At 45.0% G+C, this 18,921-nt stretch overlaps 1 protein-coding gene across 6 annotated transcripts in view; it reads right to left on the reverse strand.

The window, feature by feature from the left end:
- Nucleotides 1–18,921, reverse strand: part of CCDC138 (coiled-coil domain containing 138) — a 29,108-nt gene that overhangs the window by 6,195 nt on the left and 3,992 nt on the right. For 5 of the 6 annotated variants that reach the window (XM_043468666.1, XM_043468665.1, XM_043468664.1 and 2 more), the window contains 9 exons: nucleotides 17,183–17,370; nucleotides 16,368–16,526; nucleotides 14,287–14,406; nucleotides 11,194–11,271; nucleotides 10,979–11,086; nucleotides 9,263–9,427; nucleotides 6,199–6,315; nucleotides 3,134–3,326; nucleotides 1,093–1,269 (listed from right to left, as the gene is read on the reverse strand). In XM_043468666.1, the coding sequence (XP_043324601.1) occupies nucleotides 1,093–1,269; nucleotides 3,134–3,326; nucleotides 6,199–6,315; nucleotides 9,263–9,427; nucleotides 10,979–11,086; nucleotides 11,194–11,271; nucleotides 14,287–14,406; nucleotides 16,368–16,526; nucleotides 17,183–17,370 (1,305 nt within the window). Of the gene's footprint in view, nucleotides 1–1,092; nucleotides 1,270–3,133; nucleotides 3,327–3,722; nucleotides 3,773–6,198; nucleotides 6,316–9,262; nucleotides 9,428–10,978; nucleotides 11,087–11,193; nucleotides 11,272–14,286; nucleotides 14,407–16,367; nucleotides 16,527–17,182; nucleotides 17,371–18,921 lie in introns of those variants that run through there. The other variant, XM_043468669.1, reaches the window with a different exon arrangement.

The following is an 18,921-nucleotide window of genomic DNA, read 5'->3' on the forward strand; positions in this document are numbered from 1 at the left end:
TAATTTTGCACTGCTGCTGCAGACCTGATATCAGCCAGTCAAGAGCTACGACGTCACCATCACCGCTCAGGTAGTTAAGAGTTAGACTCCAGTGGGCAGTCTGATCTTTTAACAGTGACAGTCAAGAGATGAACATGAATAAACTCGGTCAGCGGAGGCTGTCCCCCTGGGGCAGGAGGAAGCAGCCCAGGGTGGGGAGTGTGTGGCAGAGCCCCTCCCCAACCCACAGCCCTGGGTTCAAGTCCAAGCTCCGCCTTAGCCCAGCAGTGAGTCCAGGACAAGCCAGCTGACCCGCCAGGCCCCGGCTCTCCCCAGGGCCTCCTTGCAGGACCGCTGTGGGGAAACAGGCACACAGACCACATCCAGGGAGGTTGGAGGGACAGCTGGCCACCAGGGACCTGCCCTTGCTTGCTGGCGCCCACACAGAGCGTGGGCTTCCTGGCTGTGGTTCCATGTTCTCGAGGCACAATGAGAAGTGCCGTGCACGGAAGATGAGAAACTGAGAGTGGAAAGAAGCACTGAAGTAAAATGGCAGCTTCCCACAAGTTGAGGGGCTTCCCTGGGGTCTGAAGAACAAGGCGAGGGGTCTGAAGAACAAGGCGAAGCCCATCAGAGTCCCGGCTGGGCTGGGGAGGAGCCCCCACCAGCGAGTAAGAGCCTGTCTTACTCACCAGGGCCATCGCTGAGAGGAAAACCCCACTGACCACAGTGCTTCATGCACTCGAGCATCAGAGACGCAGGGAGGCTGTGGGGGTCTCACGGGAGGAGGCCAGGTCCCCATGTGCCCTGCAGGTGGGGTTGCTCCCTCCCAGCCACCAGGAGGACATGGCTGCTCTGCCGGACAACAGACATGAGGAACAGAGAAGGGTTTGGAAAACGAGTGTGTCTTCACACTGAGGCCCTGGGAAAGCTGGGGGACAGGTGGACAAAGGGGGAGGCTCCAGAACTCTGCTCGGCACTGCTGACCCTGTGACTCCGCTGTGCCCGACACAACACAGCTACACGTTGAGAAGAGACGCACACCACCGCCCTCACTGGGAACGACACTCTCTGGACTCCCCCCTCCCTCCCGCTATTGGATGTGAGACTCACTGGATTCCACGGTCATCTGCAGCAGGCTGTCCATCACGCTGGGCAGCAGCCCCCGGCTGGACAGCTTCAGGTGGCTCAGCACCACCGGCACCGCCTGCAGCTGCAGGAACAGGCTCTTCCCCTCGTCCGCCTGCAGGTCCAGACATAGCGAGTCAAATGCCTGCGCCAGGAAGTCAGCTGGAAGACAGGGCATCAGACAATGACCGCGTCGTTAGCCCAGCAGGTCACAGACATGGCAGGAAGGGAACCCCAATTCGGCCACAATCACAAGAGAAAAGGAGAAACCAAAGGATCAGACGAGACGGGCTGAATTCAGACACTGCCCTTCACTCAGCTGTCAGGACTGAAATGGGAGGAGATGGTACATTACGACAGGGTAAACTTCACTCAGAAATTCCCTGTTTAACACTGAAATTACAATGAACACCACTCCTTCTTTATATCAAAGAAAACAGTTAATATTCAGCAGTCTGATCATGACTACTGCCTGCCGCCACCTGTGAGCAGCATCACTGCCGCCACCTCGACAGATGCTTCTGAGACGAAGTTTCTTGCTACTGCTGCTCCCATCGACCTGTTTCAAAATGTAACTTTATAAAAACGAGGGTTTCTGCCTCCAGATCAAGACCAAATGGGAGCCACTCCCAGAGATCAGGAGACCAACCTGGTTGGGTTGCCTGTGATACCTCCGCCAGGAGGAATGGCTGGGGGGCCCGACCATCCTGACTGTAGGATGGACCTGAGGTCAGATAATATGCAGATAGTGCACGAAGAGTTAACACAAAGTGTCAAACCCACACCAGATTCATGTCTATGCAGACGCTCGTGAAGAACAGAAGTCCTTGATTTCTGCCCTGACACTCCAGCGATAACCCTTCCCTGACCTGGGCACTCACCGTTACTTACAAACTCTGTACTTACATCCTGTTATGTTTCACAGTGGATGAGGTTTTACTGACACCATGTTACAGCAAGGTCCACATTTCACAGATTCTGCTTTGCTTACATGAATAGTATCTCTTTCCTCGCTCATTATTGTTCCTTATTACTGATGATCAGAATAGTTAACACTCTAGTCATGAGCTCTGTGGGGTCTTGTCCATCAGGGCGCCACCCCCATGACCTGAGCACCCCTCGAAGGCCAGTCTCCTGACACCACCTCCCTGGGAGTAGGGTCCCCACGTGAACTGTGAGAGGGACAAACATTCAGCCCGTAGCACACGGCAACAGCACTTCTCTCTGCCAGTGCCCCTGACTGTCTGACCTGCAGGGACCATCCCCAAGTCACCAGTTTTTTTGCTTCCATGTCCATTCCCACGTGTTTGAGGCCAGTGCCAGGGACAGTGTGTCCAATACTGGACTGCACAGAGTTGGGGAGGAGGCACCGAATCCTTCCTGCTTATCTCTTCTTCCCATTCGCATTACCAGCAACAACCATCACTGTGTCTCTGATGATGTGACCATGTATGTTGATACATGGTGAACTCTGGTCTGGGCTTCTCGCACACATCTCAGACAGCCACTACCCCTTCTGATACAACTCTGGGGACCATAACCACAAGGAAGAAGAGAACAAAGACAGACGCACTGTCTGGTAGGCGGGCGCTCTCCGTCGCTAGCTACTGAGCTCTGCTGTTATGAGGAAAAGCAGTCAAGAGGCCATGGGAGGCAGATTAACAACTAAAGTTGTTAGTTCAACTAAACTCTATTCACAGAAATAAGTGCTGGGCCTCATTGGCCCTCGGGCTCCGGCCCACCAAGCGTTGTCCCAGTGGATCTGTAAAGGTGCACTCTTCATGCTGTGTGGGTTCTGTGAGGCAGGTGGCAGCAAAGGCTGCTGTGGACACAGGATCCAGGCGCATCAGTAAAGGCTCTGTAGGGCAACAAGCCAACTCACCACTGACCTTCTCAACTTCAGCAACTACAGTCATTCTAGGAGATACTGGGCCCCCAGCACGAAACAGCACACTAGTCCATTCTGAAAAAGTAAAATGTGTAACTATGTAAGAACTGCTTCACTGTGGACAATCTGAAGGCTTACCTTGAGTGACTGTTTTGAGGACAATCAAAGTGGACACGAATCTCAGGGGCAAGCTGGTGCTCTTGAAGAAGGCAGCTGTTCTTGGTCGACTCTCCACTGAGTGCTCTAAGGCTGCGTCCTGAACACTCTTCGTCACCACTCCTCTGAATATGTCTTCACCCAACCTCCTCAGTGTGGTTGTCATGGTCGAGTGCTGTTAAAAATATGAACTCTTGCAGTACACTTATCCATGGTCAGGAAATAGATATTTTAAATACTACAATCAAATATATGAACTAAAAATAAGCTAACTAAAAAAACTTCAATGGAGCTGAAAATACAGAGGATTGAAAAGCAGAATACAAGAAACCCACTCTGCAGACACACAGAGATGAAAAGGGAATGAACAAAGAACACACACCAGGCTGACAAGTGACCGAGAGGCTGGAGCAGTTCTCAGCCTCAAAGAGGCTTCAGAGCAGGCAGTTACCAGGGAAAGGAGGGGCACCACATAGTGATGGAGGGTGAGGTCTCCAGGAAGACACGACAACACCTCGGGTATGTGATCACCTGCAGATACAACACCCACCGCACGATCTGTCAAAAATACCTGATAAGCTGGACTTCGTTAAAATCAAAACCTCCTGCTCTGTGAAAGCACTGTCAAGAGAATAAGAGGACAAGCCAGAGACGGGGGAGAAAACATGTGTAAAAGACATATCTGAAAGACTGTTACCCAAATACTGATAGAATTCTAGAGACTCAGCAGTAAGAGAACACAGCCCAATCAAAAATGCACAGATGACCCGGACACCGCAGCCAAGACGACACACAGATGCCAGGCAGACACAAGAAGTAGCACTGCACATGTCATCAGGGTGAAACCCCTGTGGAGTAACATCCCACACGACAGGGAGGGCTGATGCCCCAAACCCCGACACCACCAAATGCTGGTCAGCCCATGAGGGCAACAGGTACCCTCAGCACTGCTGGGGGACCAGAGAGGGCAGCCTCTCGAAAGACAGGCTTCAGCTTCTTAAACAACAAAGCATCCTCTTAGCCAATAACCACGCTCCCTGATATTTCAGCTCCTGAAGGAGCCAAAAACTTACATCCACACAAAAACCTGCCTGTGGATGTGACAGCAACTCTACTCAGAGCTGCCAAATCTTGGAAGCAACCAACATGTCTGTCAGTAGGTGATGGATAAACAATGGTCTCCAGACAGTAGAACAGTATCCAGAGCTGAAAAGAGCTATTAGGCCATGGAAAGGCATGCAGGAGCCTTAATACATATGACGATGTGGGAGAAGCCCATGTTAAAAGGGCACGCACTGTGTCACCCCAGCTCTGTGACATTCTGGAAAAGGCAGGACTACCCAGGCAGTAAATGGACCAGGTGCAGTGGGGGAGAACAGGCACAGCACAGAGGATTTTTACGACAAATTATTTTTTTTGTATCAAATTTTGATTTTTTTGCATCAAATTTTATATCAAATTATATGGTGTGATAGCGTAACAATGGTTACAGGCTCCAATACATTTGTCAAAACCCACAGAACACACACCACCAAGATGTTGGTGGATGACGGCACATCCACGCAGGACGTTGACTGTGAAGAAGATTCTGTCTGGCAGGGATGCTGATGGGGGGGGGGGTGCAGGTGTAGGGCAGGGTACCTGGGAAATCTCCACGCTCAGTGCTGCTCTAAAACTTGACGTCTACATATGAGAAGAGCAACGTGAGGCTCTGGAGGGAGATGGGACTGTTCTGTCACCTGACCGAGGCCCTGACGGTGACACTGTACCTGTTCTGCACTGCGTCACCCTCGGGAGACGGACACAACGTATCTATTATTTCTTATGACCACAGAGAATCTATAATTTCCTCAAAATAAAAAGCTGAACTAATGTACTAGTACTTTGACAACTATTAAAACTAAATTATTAAAAACCCATCAGTAAGTGTTTAGCAATTCGCGGGTGAGAACAACACTTCTCAGCAGAAAGCCGTGCAGCTGGCAGCCCCGCCCCAAAGCACACGGAGCAGCCGAGTCCACATTGGAGACAGTGCAGCACGAACTGTCTCAGGAAGAATGAGAAGACTATTCTGGAAGGAAGACAAAGTCTCACTCAGTGCTGAGTCTAGCCTTTGATGGCTGAAAGCGAGAATTCAGCCAACCTTTCTCAGAAACCATCACACAAACAATAAAGTCACAGTGACTTTGAACAGACTTGATCATTTTATGTAACTTTCTTTTGTTACAAGCTTACAACCAATACATTCAGATGATATTAAGTGTGTGGGTGCACATGTTCACATGCTCCCCCACACACATGCTCAAGCACTTGTTTACCATGATGGCAAAATATTTAGGATTTCCTCAGGAAAGGTATTTTCCTAAACCTCAGCCATCTGGCTACATAACCATCAGCCCTGCAAGGAGCAGCTTAGCCCCCTCATCCTAAGGGCTGAGGGGCCAAGAGGAAACTACCCCAGCAAGGCTTCGTTTCTTCCCCATTTTCAACTGAACGAAACCTGTGTCAGGATGTACCAATTCTAACTGGGGAAATAAAAATTTTACAAACCTACTATAATTCACAGCACAAACAGGTACACACACACCTCACATTTGGATTAAACAACCCTACGTGAGCTGGTAACATACACCCTTCATTTACATGACGCTGGAGTAACTCTCCCTCTTTGATTAGCTTATCCTAACAATCATAGTCCCATTTAGCTGGTGTGTGTTTATTGATATAAGCACAAAAAATCAATTTCTATTACCTTCAAGAATATGAGAAACCATAAATTAAATAACAGGGCAGGGGGAAGCATTAGTTTCAACAATAACCTAACACAGTGAAACTCATTATACAATTCTGAAGCTCACAAACAATGACCCACTGCACTGAGAAAGAGGAAAGAGAAGGAGAAGAAGAGTAAGTGGTGAACGACACAAGGGAGGCAGGAAAAGTCCTGCAACGTGAAGAGAATGCACAGGGAAGCCTGAGACAGAGCAAGCGGGAGCCACGCCATACTGAACACAGCTTTCCCTGCAGATTGACTGATTCACAGTTACCTGAGTCCCGGCATCGAGCTGCCTTAGAGACCAGTAGATAAACTTCACGTAAGGCTCGTGAAGCCTGGCATTCACAAAGGGCAACCACTGCAGCTGCTCTGTCATCAGAGGCAAAAGCTAAAGATGAAATGATGTAAAATATGAACACACAGTTTTCAGACATTTGAAATTAATTATCAGTTTTCCAAAAATTATTTTTCCAAGAGAAGAGAAGAGAAGAGTTCTCAAAAAACTCTCTACTTTAAAATTAAATGCAATACAATAAGGAAACACACATTTGAGATATTACATATATATTTCCTTGACCCACCAATAGCACACCTAGGATTTTAAGATTAACCTACACAACCACACATCTGAATCTTTTGTTGTTCTTCAGGTGCTAAGTTGTGTCTGACTCTTTGTGATCCCATGGATTACAGCATAAACTTACAGTACATGTATAACCATTAACTGATAATGACATCTTTATTGCCATAGCATAGTCTGAGGTGATAAAAGCAGGTTTCAAAAGTGTAATAAGAGCCCATTTATATAAAATACCTCTGTACTGAATTTGTATTGGGAGAGATAAGATGTTTTTAAAAAGTATTAACAGTGAGATTTCAGTAACTGGAAAGATAGTCACTTTCCTCTTTATATGTCTTTCATAAACATTTTAATGTTAATTTGTAAAAATAATACACATTTTTAAAAAAAGATAAATATGAACGTTGACTCAACAGTATGTTATTTTGTTGAAAGTTTAAGACCACAGAGATATACTCTAAGCCTCTGGGAAATAATCCCACTTCTGCTATAACAGCTTAAGAAAATTACCTAAAATAAAACCTTCCAAAAGCTCTCATACAAAAATACTGTTACACTGATTTGAAAAAAATGTAAGTGACTTAACGGCCTAACAAAGGGAAACAGCTAGGTCAAGTGAATAGCTTACTCAGTGGACTAGAGATGATGAACAGAAAATATTAACTAACGATAAAAATTTAATAAAAGCAAGGATGTAAAATCATACGTAACTGGACCACAGACAGGATAATAAAGACACACCAGACCTCTGACAGCAGCTCTGGGACGCCCTCCCCATGCACCAACCACCTCTATTCCGCGACCCCAACCCCTGATACCCTCTCTCTGACTTCTGAGACCCAGCTCCTCCACCTCTCTGCTCACTTTCAGGGCCCCCTACTGGCTGGTCCTCAGTCACCTGGTCCCGGAGTACTGGAGCCTCAACTCAGAATCAGCCAATCAGGACTCACGCCTCCCGCATCCACACCCAGTTCAGAAGTCTCTTCAGAGCTCCATCCCCGTGGCAACGCCCACCAGACACAAGCCCGCTAGTCTCCAGCTCCGTTGCCTAAAACTATCCAGCCAGAGGACAGAGGTGCAAACCCAGATCTTGTGGGTTTCCTACCTGGAGTGAATGCTGCCAACATGCATCCCAGTGCAAAATCAAGAGCTGGGAGCCAACCCTGAGACCCCGCAAAAGTACAGGATTCATCACCAAGTCCTACCAAGTCCCAAGTACGCAAAGTTGCATACTTCTGTACTGGCTTCCCCAATGGCTTACCGAGTAAAGAATCTGCCTGCAATGCAGGAGACACAGGAGACCAGGGTTCAATTCCTAGGTTGGGAAGATCCTCTGGAGCAGGAAATGGCAACCCACTCCAGTGTTCTTGCCTGGAAAACCCCTTGGATGGAGGAGCCAAGTGGGCTGCTGTCCAAAGGGTCGCAAAGAATCTGACATGACTGAACAATTAATATTTCACTTCAAAGGTGTGCATCCAGAACAAGTTAATAAATAATCCTTATTTGAAGATGACAAGAACCTGGTGCTCCCTTGGGCTATGGCTGGAGGTCTAGTTCCCTGGTCAGCTAGCTGTTAGCAGGTGGTCACCCCAGCCTGGTTATGACCTTCCTCCTTCCTTCTCCGCCTTCACGGCTGAGGGTGAGTGAGCCTCTGACCTACTCTACAGTAGCCTCTTGTGTCTGAAGTGCTCTGTGGGTTAATCACCTGGGTTAATCATCACTTTAACCAAAGCTCCAACACTTGGGCCACCTGATGCAAAGAGCCGACTCATTAGAAAAGACCATGATGCTGGGAAAGATGGAAGGCAGGAGGAGAGGGGGACAATAGAAGACGACATGGTTGGATGACATCACCAACTCAATGGACATGAGTTTGAACAAGTGCTGGGAGATGGTGATGGACAGGGAAGCCTGGTGTGCTGCAGTCCATGGGGTTGCAAAGAGTTGGACACAACTGAGTGACTGAACAACAAGTGGACTGATCTCCACTTGGAGGTCAGTGGATAAGTAACTTTAATTTACTTTGGCAAAGTGATGTAACATCCACAGGCTCCAGGGCTTAGGTTATCAATATCTCCAGGGCCATTATCCTGCCCAGCACAAAAGGCCTTCAGAAGAAACTTTTTAGGTAAGGATGGAAACTGGAAATAATTTCCTAAAATGAAACCGTGTCCTGTATGTAAAAATTCTTTAAGTCAAACAACCAACCTCAGATATCCACTCTTCAGAGTTTTTAATGTATTTCTTGTAGAATGCAACAGTCAACCTCTAGTGACAATTTATACTGACTGGAAATCATGAGTATCATATCCAAATTAATGTTTGTAATTTAAGAAAATGGTCATTTGTCTTTGATAATGAGAAGCCTCTTGAAAATACTGTTTGTTCTTTCATGACAAAAGGCAAAGTAAAATTATTTTAGTGAGATGTGAATCCTAAAAAGATGCATTATCAGGAATTGTTCATATCACTGATTACCTGCCTAACTCTATAATTATTTCGCCATTTTCTGGAGTAGGTTTTTAATTCCTGGTCTTCTTTTAAAAGGAAATTCCCATCATGTTATAAAAATACACATAGGAATTCATGTGGATTAAGTCTAAAATGAGTCTTTTTACAACTGACTGTTGGTATGATCAACTTTCTATCAAAAATACTTTCAATAATTTTTGTCCTGCAAAATATACCACAAGCTTTCTTTTTTCATTCTCCATGTCTCTACTGAGTCATATTATTTTTCAAATTAAAAACAAACCTTCACACACTTCTCCTGAATATCAGTTCTCTGAGAAGCAAATGTGGGTAGTGGCTTTTCACCATCCATTCCAGATTCTTCATTTTTCAATTTGCTAAGGTGCTGATCTGAAATCCAGTCCATGAAGACAGTTAAAAGTTCATAAACTTGTCCATTAAGTGATACCTATAAGCAAAAAATTAAAGCAAGCATTTATTTCAATTCATAGCTTGCTAAAACTTCAAAGGCAAGTTTTACATTTGTTAAGTGATTATGGAATAATTTATCTAAACTGCTTCCGTAAAACATGCATTGGATTGCAAAGCTTCTCCAAATGGAAGAAATTCCAAATCAAATCTCTCCAGTTAACATCAGACACATGTTAAGTGCTGGCTGACAGAAGAGGGGAAACCCACCACAATAAGGACATTGAAAGAACTGTACCTTATTACCAAGAGAGAGAATTTTCATTAAAATTCTTTATCCAAGTTTGATAATAAAGAAAAGCAAAATTGGCCTTAATTCAAGGGCATGAACCACCATACCTAAGATTTTAACAAATTTAAAGGTTTTAAAAGCTAAATAATTTCCACCATGGAACTTTTTATCTTCCTCTCCCAAAAGCTGTTTTTCTTTATGTTGTACCATTCTATAAAATGGATATGAAAAATTTTCCTGGAAACCCTGTTCTTTGAGAGTCTACACAAATGGGAAGAAAATAAGAACCAAATGCCATAAAAAACCAGTATAAATTCAACTCAACTGACTTCTATGTTCCTTCAAACCACTTTTAATCATTTTAAGTCGACATTTATCACACGTGTGACTTAAACAGGGAACTATGCCAGATTTAACTTTAGACAGAGAAGTACAAGAGCAAAGTAATAAAAAAAAGGCATAGTTCAGCAGACAGCAATCCACAAAAACAGAAAAGAGATGAAGGAAAACAAAGTTACATTATTCTGAACAAGAGTAATCTTTAACTTTTTCAATTTTCTTCAAATAGGAACTTTTGATGAAAACTACAATCATCTTGAGTACCTGAGTATGACTCTCCAATTTTTCTACTTTAATGTTTTTAATTAAAATTTTTTTTCACAACTAGCATCCTATTTAATAAAACATGGAAACTATGTAGCAGGAAAAAGGGGTGGGGGAGTAAAATAGGACCTCTTCCAACCACTAAGCCCTCTGCACACAGCCTGTGTGTGGCAGATAGAGGGTTTGGGGCACCGGGAGGCAGCAACAGGTTGGGTCAGCCCTTTTGGGAGTGGAGTGTGGGGTCCAGGCAAGTCTGCAGTGAGATATCACTACCACCCACTGGAAAGATGAAAAATAAAAAGGATTGGAAACATCAAATATGGACGAAGCTATGGTGCAATAGAATAGACTGCCAGCAACGGTACAAATAACATGACCACTCTGGAAAACTGGTGGCCACCCCAACAGTTAAACCTACATGTACCTTATGACGCAGAAATTCCAGTCTTGGCTTTACTTCCAAGAGGGATGGGAACACATTTCCACAAAAAGCCCTGTACACTGATATTCTTAGCAGCTGAATATTTTGCTCTTTTTACAAACAAAAGCATATCTGAAATATGATACTTCTCAACAAAGAAATTATTATGGTGAATACTTCCATAACAAAAAGAATGTTTGATAAACTGAAAAAAAAAAAAAAAGAACAAAGAGAAAAATGTCCTGGCTTTGCAGTAGAGAAATTTTCAACCATACCTTACAAGGTTTTGAAGCTGGTACTTTTTCCTGCTTTAAACTTTTTGCTTCATGAGTGGCCTGGGGATTGCCTTTCAGTCTCTGTATTGTCATGAACTCGTACTTCCTCTGTGACAGCATGTATCCATGAATTAAAGAAAAATGGTATCAGAAGTGAGACCAAGGCAGTCATTTCAGATTTCACTTGTGTCTCAAGAGCAGAGCAGGTTCCTTACCTGTAAATTGTCTAAGCGAGCTTGAACTCTTTTGGCCTGAACCTCCAACTTCCTGTTTTCTTCACTCACTTCATTCAACTAAAACAGGAGAACAATAGACATTTCAATAGAAACCTCAAGCTGATTTCCTACTGAAGTTTTCCCAGGATACATCTTATCTGGTCTACCACCAGGCAACACAACACACAGAAGTAGCACCCACAATTAAAGATCACAGCAAAAACTACCACTGGGCCCTAAAACATAAAGAGTTTCTAGAAAGTTTACTTCATTCTATGAAAAATGTGCAAGTCTCCTAACATCTTAAATGAAGACATTTTAACAGGGAACGTCCTTTTTCTGAATTTTCTACTGAACTATAATGTACATACGAGAAAATGCACAAACTATGTAACAGGGTAGTGAATTACTGGGACTGGAGTTAATGTCTGTGTAACTCAGAAAAAGTGCCTTCTTCACCATAGTGGGTCTCCTACCCTGCATACAACACAGCCTTACACTTCTTTCCATCCTCTTTAATTGCTTTTTATTTTTTTATCCTCTTTAATTGCTTTGTATTTTTTTTATCCTCTTTAGTTGCTTTCTAAATCATGTTTTGCATATTTTGTGTGTTCTGTGCATGTATGATCTCTTAGGTTTACTCCTGCACAGCCAACGCTTCTTGACACTACTATCCATAGCATCTTTCAATAAACACTATCTGGTTACTGTTGATATGCAGAAATACACTTGCTTTTTAAAAAAATTTATTTAAATTTATCTTTTTAATTGAAGGATAAATGCTTTACAGAATTGTGTTGGTTTCTGCCAAACATCAACATGAATCAGCCATACGTATACATACGTCCCCACTTTTACTGAACCCATATCTTAAGAGTCTCCTGAATTTGTTTAATTCTAGTAACTTATCTGTATGCTCGTCTGGACACTGACTACATCTGTGCATAATCACGTCATCAGAGGATAATTCTCATTTCTTCCTTCCCAATCCTGACCGCTCCTTGCTACACAGACCAGGACGTCAGTTCAAAGTTCCCCAGAATCAGGAACAGCGAGCACCTTCCTTGTTCTGATCTCAGAGGGAAAAGATTTCAGTAACTTACGTTAAGTGTGAGTGTTGTCGGGACTGTTTCTTTTTGTAGATACTCTATGAAAATTAAGTTCTCTTCTATTCCTAGTTATTGTCTTGAGTTGGTGCTGAATTTTAAATCAAAGAATTATGATTCTTCTCCTTTTATCAGACGATGTGTTAATTTTCAAATGATAAATGACTCCTGTATTCCTCAGATAAATCCACTCAATGACATTATACTTTTTAGGTAGCTCTAGATTCAACTTGTTGATATTCAAATTTTTGCATCTATACTCATTTGGAGACTGGCAGCATTTTTCTTGTCGTGCTGACAGGTTTAGATTCAAGGTTCTGCCTGGCCTCCTATGACAACAAAGAGAGCCTTTCTCTTTTAGGTTAATCAGGTCTGTGATATTTCCTCCAGGAGTCTTACTGCTCTTTCTTTGAAGGTAAGGTGCCTTATTTGTCTCTGATTTTATCTTTGACTAAAGTTTTCACATCTTAAAACAGCGTACCAGTATGGTGTTCCTCAACATTTATCCTCCTTAGGGTTAACAGAATTTCTTAAAACCTGTGGGCTCTCAGGCTTCACCAACTTGTGGATATTATCCTTTCACATTCTGCCTCTCTATCTCACCAAGTACTTTCGGAACTCCCATGTTAACTTTTTCACTACGTTCTCTGCGCCTCTCAGGCGAAGTGTCCAACCATTCACCATGCATATAAACAGGCTCCACCCCTTAGCAATGCACACATCCACCCCAGTCACTACAAGTCACCAAACACATGCTGAACGATCAGGATCATAGTCACCCGAGAGCCAGGTACGGGCAACAACGCACTTATGCTAGCAATCAGAAACTCTTCTCGAGAGAGCGAGACAAGATTGCAATGGGAGAACACAGTCTCTCCAAGGATGAGAGGGCTCCAGACAAAGCGGGTCAAGGTCACACTCTCACTGCGGGAGGGCAGATAGTTCAGAAAAGACAAAGAATCAGAGCCAGCAAGAACTGGGGGACCTGGTTATCACTGCCATGGAGAAAGGTTATAACAAGTGGGGACTACAGAAATCAGAGAGACAGAGAAGAACACACAGCTGGCCAAGAGTTCCAGGTGCAAACGGTTCAGAGTCCACATTCAGCCCCCTGCTGGAATCCATAAAGTTCCCCACCCAGGGACTCAGCTGCTAAAATGCTGAGGTTCACCTGTTTGTGCTCATCCATGCTTCCCTCCCCACAAACACACCATCACTCTCCTGTCCCTCTCCACAAAGCCCTTCACTTCCATATATTTCAAGCAAAACTGGCAAAGGGGAGCAAAAAAAAAAAAAATACAACTAGCAAGAACCTGGTGCAACCTGAGTATGATTGAGCACTGAGCTGACTCACAGCTCTGCACATCCCACACAGTGACCCACATAGTGCAGTGCAATGTGACACAGTGGTGTGAGCTCTCCACAGCCCTCCACACACAGTGCAGTGCAGTGTGATGTGGTGGGCGTGAGCTCGCTGCAGCTCTGCATATATAATGGTGCACAGCAGTGTGATGTGGTGGGTGTGAGCTCGCCATAGCTCTGCATGCATACATAGTGCAGTGCAGGGTGAGGCAGTGGGCATGAGCTTGTGCTCCCAGCACAGGATCCACACACAAGAGACCCTCCAAAAATACACAGTGGTGTGTAACAGCCGGTTCAAGAACAGTGCAAAGCTACAACTCAGCACCTGAAGTCCCCAGGTTAGCGGGTTTTCTTTTCCTTGTTTTTAATCTAGTCACTGTTCTTAACAGTTTGAAAAATTCCAAGTTGTCAAATAGCTCAGCTAGTTGGCAGAACACATGATGAGAAAGCAAGAGCTAGCTTAACTATTTTAAATTCAGAAGTATTTTATAATAAAGCTAACAAATAAAGATGATAATCAAGGTTTTCTCTACACAGAATATGCTCTAAGATTCTGACTCGAACTGGTTAATCTATACATTTCTGAGAATGTCTCATAATCTAACACAGATAAACTAGGTCTTACCTGTTTCTTTAAGCTATCATTCAATCCTTTCAATGCATCAAAGGAAGACCTTAGCCTTTTGCTTTCCTTATTTCTCTCTTTAAGAACTTCAGTTAAGTGCCCAACTTCTGCATCATGTTGCTAGGAGGGAAAAAAATAGAGATTTAATGTCACTAATGCTACTGAACATAAGTTAGATAAAAATTACAACTCCCTGGGACTTCCCTGGTGGCTCAGTAAAGAATCCGTCTGCCAATGCAGGAGACACGGGTTCAATTCCAGATGTGGGAAGATCCTACATGCCTCAGAGCAACAAAAGCCCTTCCACCACAACTACTGAGCCTGTGCTCTAGGTCTGTGCTCCGCAGTGAGAAGTCACTGCAATGAGAAGCCTCCTGCACACTCCAACTAGAGAGTAGTCCCGCTCGTCACAACTAGAGAAAACCCCACGCAGCAACCAAGACCCAGCGCAGCCAAAACAAATATAGAAAATTACAGGAAATAAATAAAAATAAAAATAGGCTTTAAAAAAAATTATAACTCCTTGAATCACAAGGACTTTAATCAGTATATTTAAGCATAATGGCTGACACTGCAAGTAATTTATAAAAACTGGATAATCAAGCAACTTAATAACAAAGCATTAAAAATATATGCTAAATACCTATTAAAACATATTATACAATTTAAGTAGCATTAAGGCTATTTTCGGTCCTGCTCAGAAAAATCTCCAACAGAAACTCACTGAAATAATTTCTGACATCATGGAATGATAAAGGAGTTCTGATCCTTTCAGGAGGCTAGTTAATTATTCATAGCTTTGTGAATTAAAATTTAAGGTTTAAATTAGCCCTCTGGAGAAGAAATATTCCACACATAGAACTGTTCTCATAAATTAGCTAAAATTGGTGTACATCTCAGAAAACTTAAACACACAATAAAATTTCCTGAGCCCCAAACAATTTGACTTTCCTTAACCAGTTTTATAAATATTAAAATCAATTTCCCCATAATTATATTTAAATAAGAGCACGTTTTAGATTTGTGAATACTTACATAGTTTCTTTCACTTTTTACTCTCAGATTTACTCATAATGTATTAAAACAAGTAAATTTCCATAGGAAATCAAGAAACTGATTTCCTTCTTCCAAGTAATCATCCAGGTCCCACTAAAATAAAACAGTGAGCTTTATACTTCTATAAGCAGCAAACAGACAAATCCAGAGAGAAAGAACCAAGGCTGAAATGAAGATGGAGTGCACGGAAAATCCAAAGTCGTTTAAAAAAAAAAAAAAAAATCGGCTGTATGAAGTTTTATGATTACGATAAACAACTCCTTAAATAACTCAGACATGACCACAAAGACAACACTTCTTTTAAAAGTAATATTAACATTCTCAACTGCACAAATTTTCCACCTCCAGAAGATATTAAGACCATTTGACACGGGTTCCTTTTCCAGAAGGATAAGCCCACTGAGCTCCGCTTCTCTTACTGATCACAACTACAGCCACACAAAAAACACAGAAAGCAACTACTAAGGAAAGTCAAAGGGAAACAAGCAGGGAGTTGCAGAAAGGAGGAAAAACCTGGGCAAACAGCCCTCAAGGGGCTCTGTTTCCCCATTTCTCCAGCGGCCTTGCCCCAGGGCAGGCCCTGGCCCTGCTAATTGCAGAGAAATGGCTTTGCTTTCCAGGCCTGGGAACAGGAAGAGGGGATCCATGAGCCACGGATGTGCTTAAATCCAGCTCAGCCCTGAGCTGGCGAAAGCAAGGGGCAGAGACAGGAGCTCAGTTGACAACAAGCCCAAGCCCAACCCCACCCCTGCCCAATACCCCACAGGCATCTTAGGGACCCAGAGCATCACAGCAAAGGCTGAGAAGCCCAGCCTCAGGCCCCCAGTGGTGCCTGCAGCACACAGGCTTCACAACAACAGCAAAGGCTCTGGGAACTGAGTGAACGTGACAAGACACAGCCTGAACCCAGCTGGGCACAGTACTATCAGGCTTCCAGAGGCTACGCTAGGATCCCAGGTCTACAGAAGATGAGCGACGCCCAGAGGACTGTTGCAACCGGACTCTGCAGTCAGTGCCACGCTCACCTCCTTCATGATCTGGAACCTCATGAGGACCTCTTCTCTGACGTCTTTCACCTCACTCAAGGCACCTTCATGTCTGAAGAGCAGCTCTTCCCTCTCGACCAGAAAACGTTCTCGCTTCTGAAGTTCCTCAGCGAATTCCTGCTGGGCTGCAGTCTCACACTGTGAGGAAGGACAGAGTTAGCACTCCGGGAAGCTCACTCAACTGAGCATCAGCCAGGGGAGTGCAGAGCAATGACCATACAGCACGCGGGAACCCTGCAGGCCACCAATGACGGGATCGGCTAGGAGACTCCAGCATGAAGACCTGAGAGAATCCAGGGTGCAGACAAGGGGAGCACCATGGGGACACCCCCCACTCTCCCTCCCGCCTCCCCATCGTCCCTGGGAAGAACGCCTCACACCTGCAGAGGAGCCTCTCCAACATTCCCCTCCCATCAGCAGAGCAGGCTCCAGTGGAGCCCAGGAATCCTCTCATGTCCCCTATATCCCCACAGCCATGCGAACCTCCTCCAGCCTCCCCCAGAGCCCATCAGCTCCCACAGCTGCCGAGTAGAACAGACAGGGTGAGGCCGTGGCCTTACAAAGGGAGGCTGGGCTTCCAATTCCTTGGCCTCCCACCTGGAAAAACTTCTCTAAAACGTTGTCCCGGTTGGCTGAACCCTCCTCAGCGCACTTCAGTCTGGCCTCAAGCCCCGTCCCCCTTGAACCGGCTTCTGCATCACTGACCCTCAGGTCTGCTCCAGCCCTGGCTGCACCCGTCCCTCCCTCTGGTCCCCTCCTTCCTGGCTGCCATCCGGGGAGCGCTGAGTCCACACCTGCAGCTTCTGGTGAATCTGGAGCAGCTCGTCATAGATCTTGCTGACCTGACGGGGCAGCAGGCCTGGCTTCCGTGGGGCCCTGGACGCAGGGGAGCCAACATGCTTGGGAGGGGAGTCGCTGCCATCACTACAATAGTCAGCCCAGCTCCTTGAACGTGAGGCCACATTAGCTGGCCAGGCATCGGCTAAGAGGACAAAATTTAAATTAAAATCTCAGTTTACAGTTTTAAATATCCTCATTGTATTGTTAAAATGTTTCAAGTGCTATATGCCGAAAAAAAGGAGCACACAGTCAACGGTTTACATTTAGAAAATCTGGGTGAAAGCCATCCAGAAATTCTCTGTGGCCTTTTTGCAACTTCTCTGTAAATCTAAGACTATTTAAAAAATGAGTGGGTTAACTGCCTTGACAAAGAGATGGAGAGTTACCTCAGGAGCCCTGACACATGCCCTTTGACACGTTCCCTTACACCAAACTACCTACCAATCCAAACAGTGTTCATCACTGCTCCACTTCTTTGACGTTTAAAAAACTATTTGTTTTACTTGTTTTAAAACTTTATGTGATGTCTGTAATTAATCATATAATTACATAATCTCTATAACCTCCTCCGTTAAATAACGCGCTCCTGTGTTAACGATGGCAGCAGGTTCACGACCCTCCATGGCTTTAGCCTTTGACAATAACTTGTGACCGCCAAGCTGCACTGTCTGTACCAAGGCTGGGGAGCCTTGCTCCTGGCAGCCATGGTGAGAGCTCCTGCAGTTACCCTGTGCATTCAACTGTGTGTCCAACTCTTTGTGATCCCATGGACTGTAGCCCACCAGGCTCCTCTGTCCGTGGGATTCTCAGGCAAGAATACTGGAGTGAGTTGTCATGCCCTCCTCTAGGGGATCTTCCCAACTCAAGCATCAAACCCTCATCTCTTAACTCTCCTGAATTGGCAGGTGGGTTCTTTACCACTAGCACCACCTGTGATGCCAAATCAGTTACCAAAGTACCCCCCTCCCCCCGAAACCCTAGCAGTGGAGGTGAGCCCTCCTGCGTTGCTCCTCCCCAGCACTGTGCTGTCAGCATTCACACTCTGCTCACAATGAGCAGTGACTTTCACCTACACTGGCGTCCAGCTAAGGAGGAGCCCCCGGCTGTAAGAAGGGGGTCTCCATGGTACTCCCCATCTTGGCTGGACAGACCGGGGGAGCCAAGATAAAAAACAGGAATTTTTTAAAAAGAAAGTTGTTTCCTGTTCCCCAGCTCCACAAGCACCCTTCCAGGGAAACACTCCGTGCTCTGCCTGCCTCCCCAGGCTCCCAGTCCACCAGCCCCGGGCCGGAATATTCCTTAGTTCTGTCAACTTTTAAACACACTCAACATTTTGTGTATGTTACAACATATTGTATTCTCAGTTGTTTCCAGTGGGAAAATCCACCACACAAATGCAGCCAGGTACACAGAGAGCAACTGCTGACTCAGGGTGAAGGAGGCCAGGCCTCAAGCGACCTGGCCTGTTTACCTGAAAGGTGTAAGGGTTAGTCACCTACTACCACAATCTTAGGGCATCCCAGGTGGCTCAGTGGTAAAGAATCAGCCTCCCAACGCAGGAGACATGGGTTCAATCTCTGGGTTGGGAAGATCCTCTGGAGGAGGAAATAGCAACCCACTTCAGTATTCTTGCCTGGGAAATTTCTTGGACAGAGGATCCTGGAGGGCTACAGTCTGTGGGATCATAAATGAG

Source organism: Cervus canadensis, chromosome 5 (assembly GCF_019320065.1).
Source record: "Cervus canadensis isolate Bull #8, Minnesota chromosome 5, ASM1932006v1, whole genome shotgun sequence".
NCBI lineage: Eukaryota > Metazoa > Chordata > Mammalia > Artiodactyla > Cervidae > Cervus > Cervus canadensis.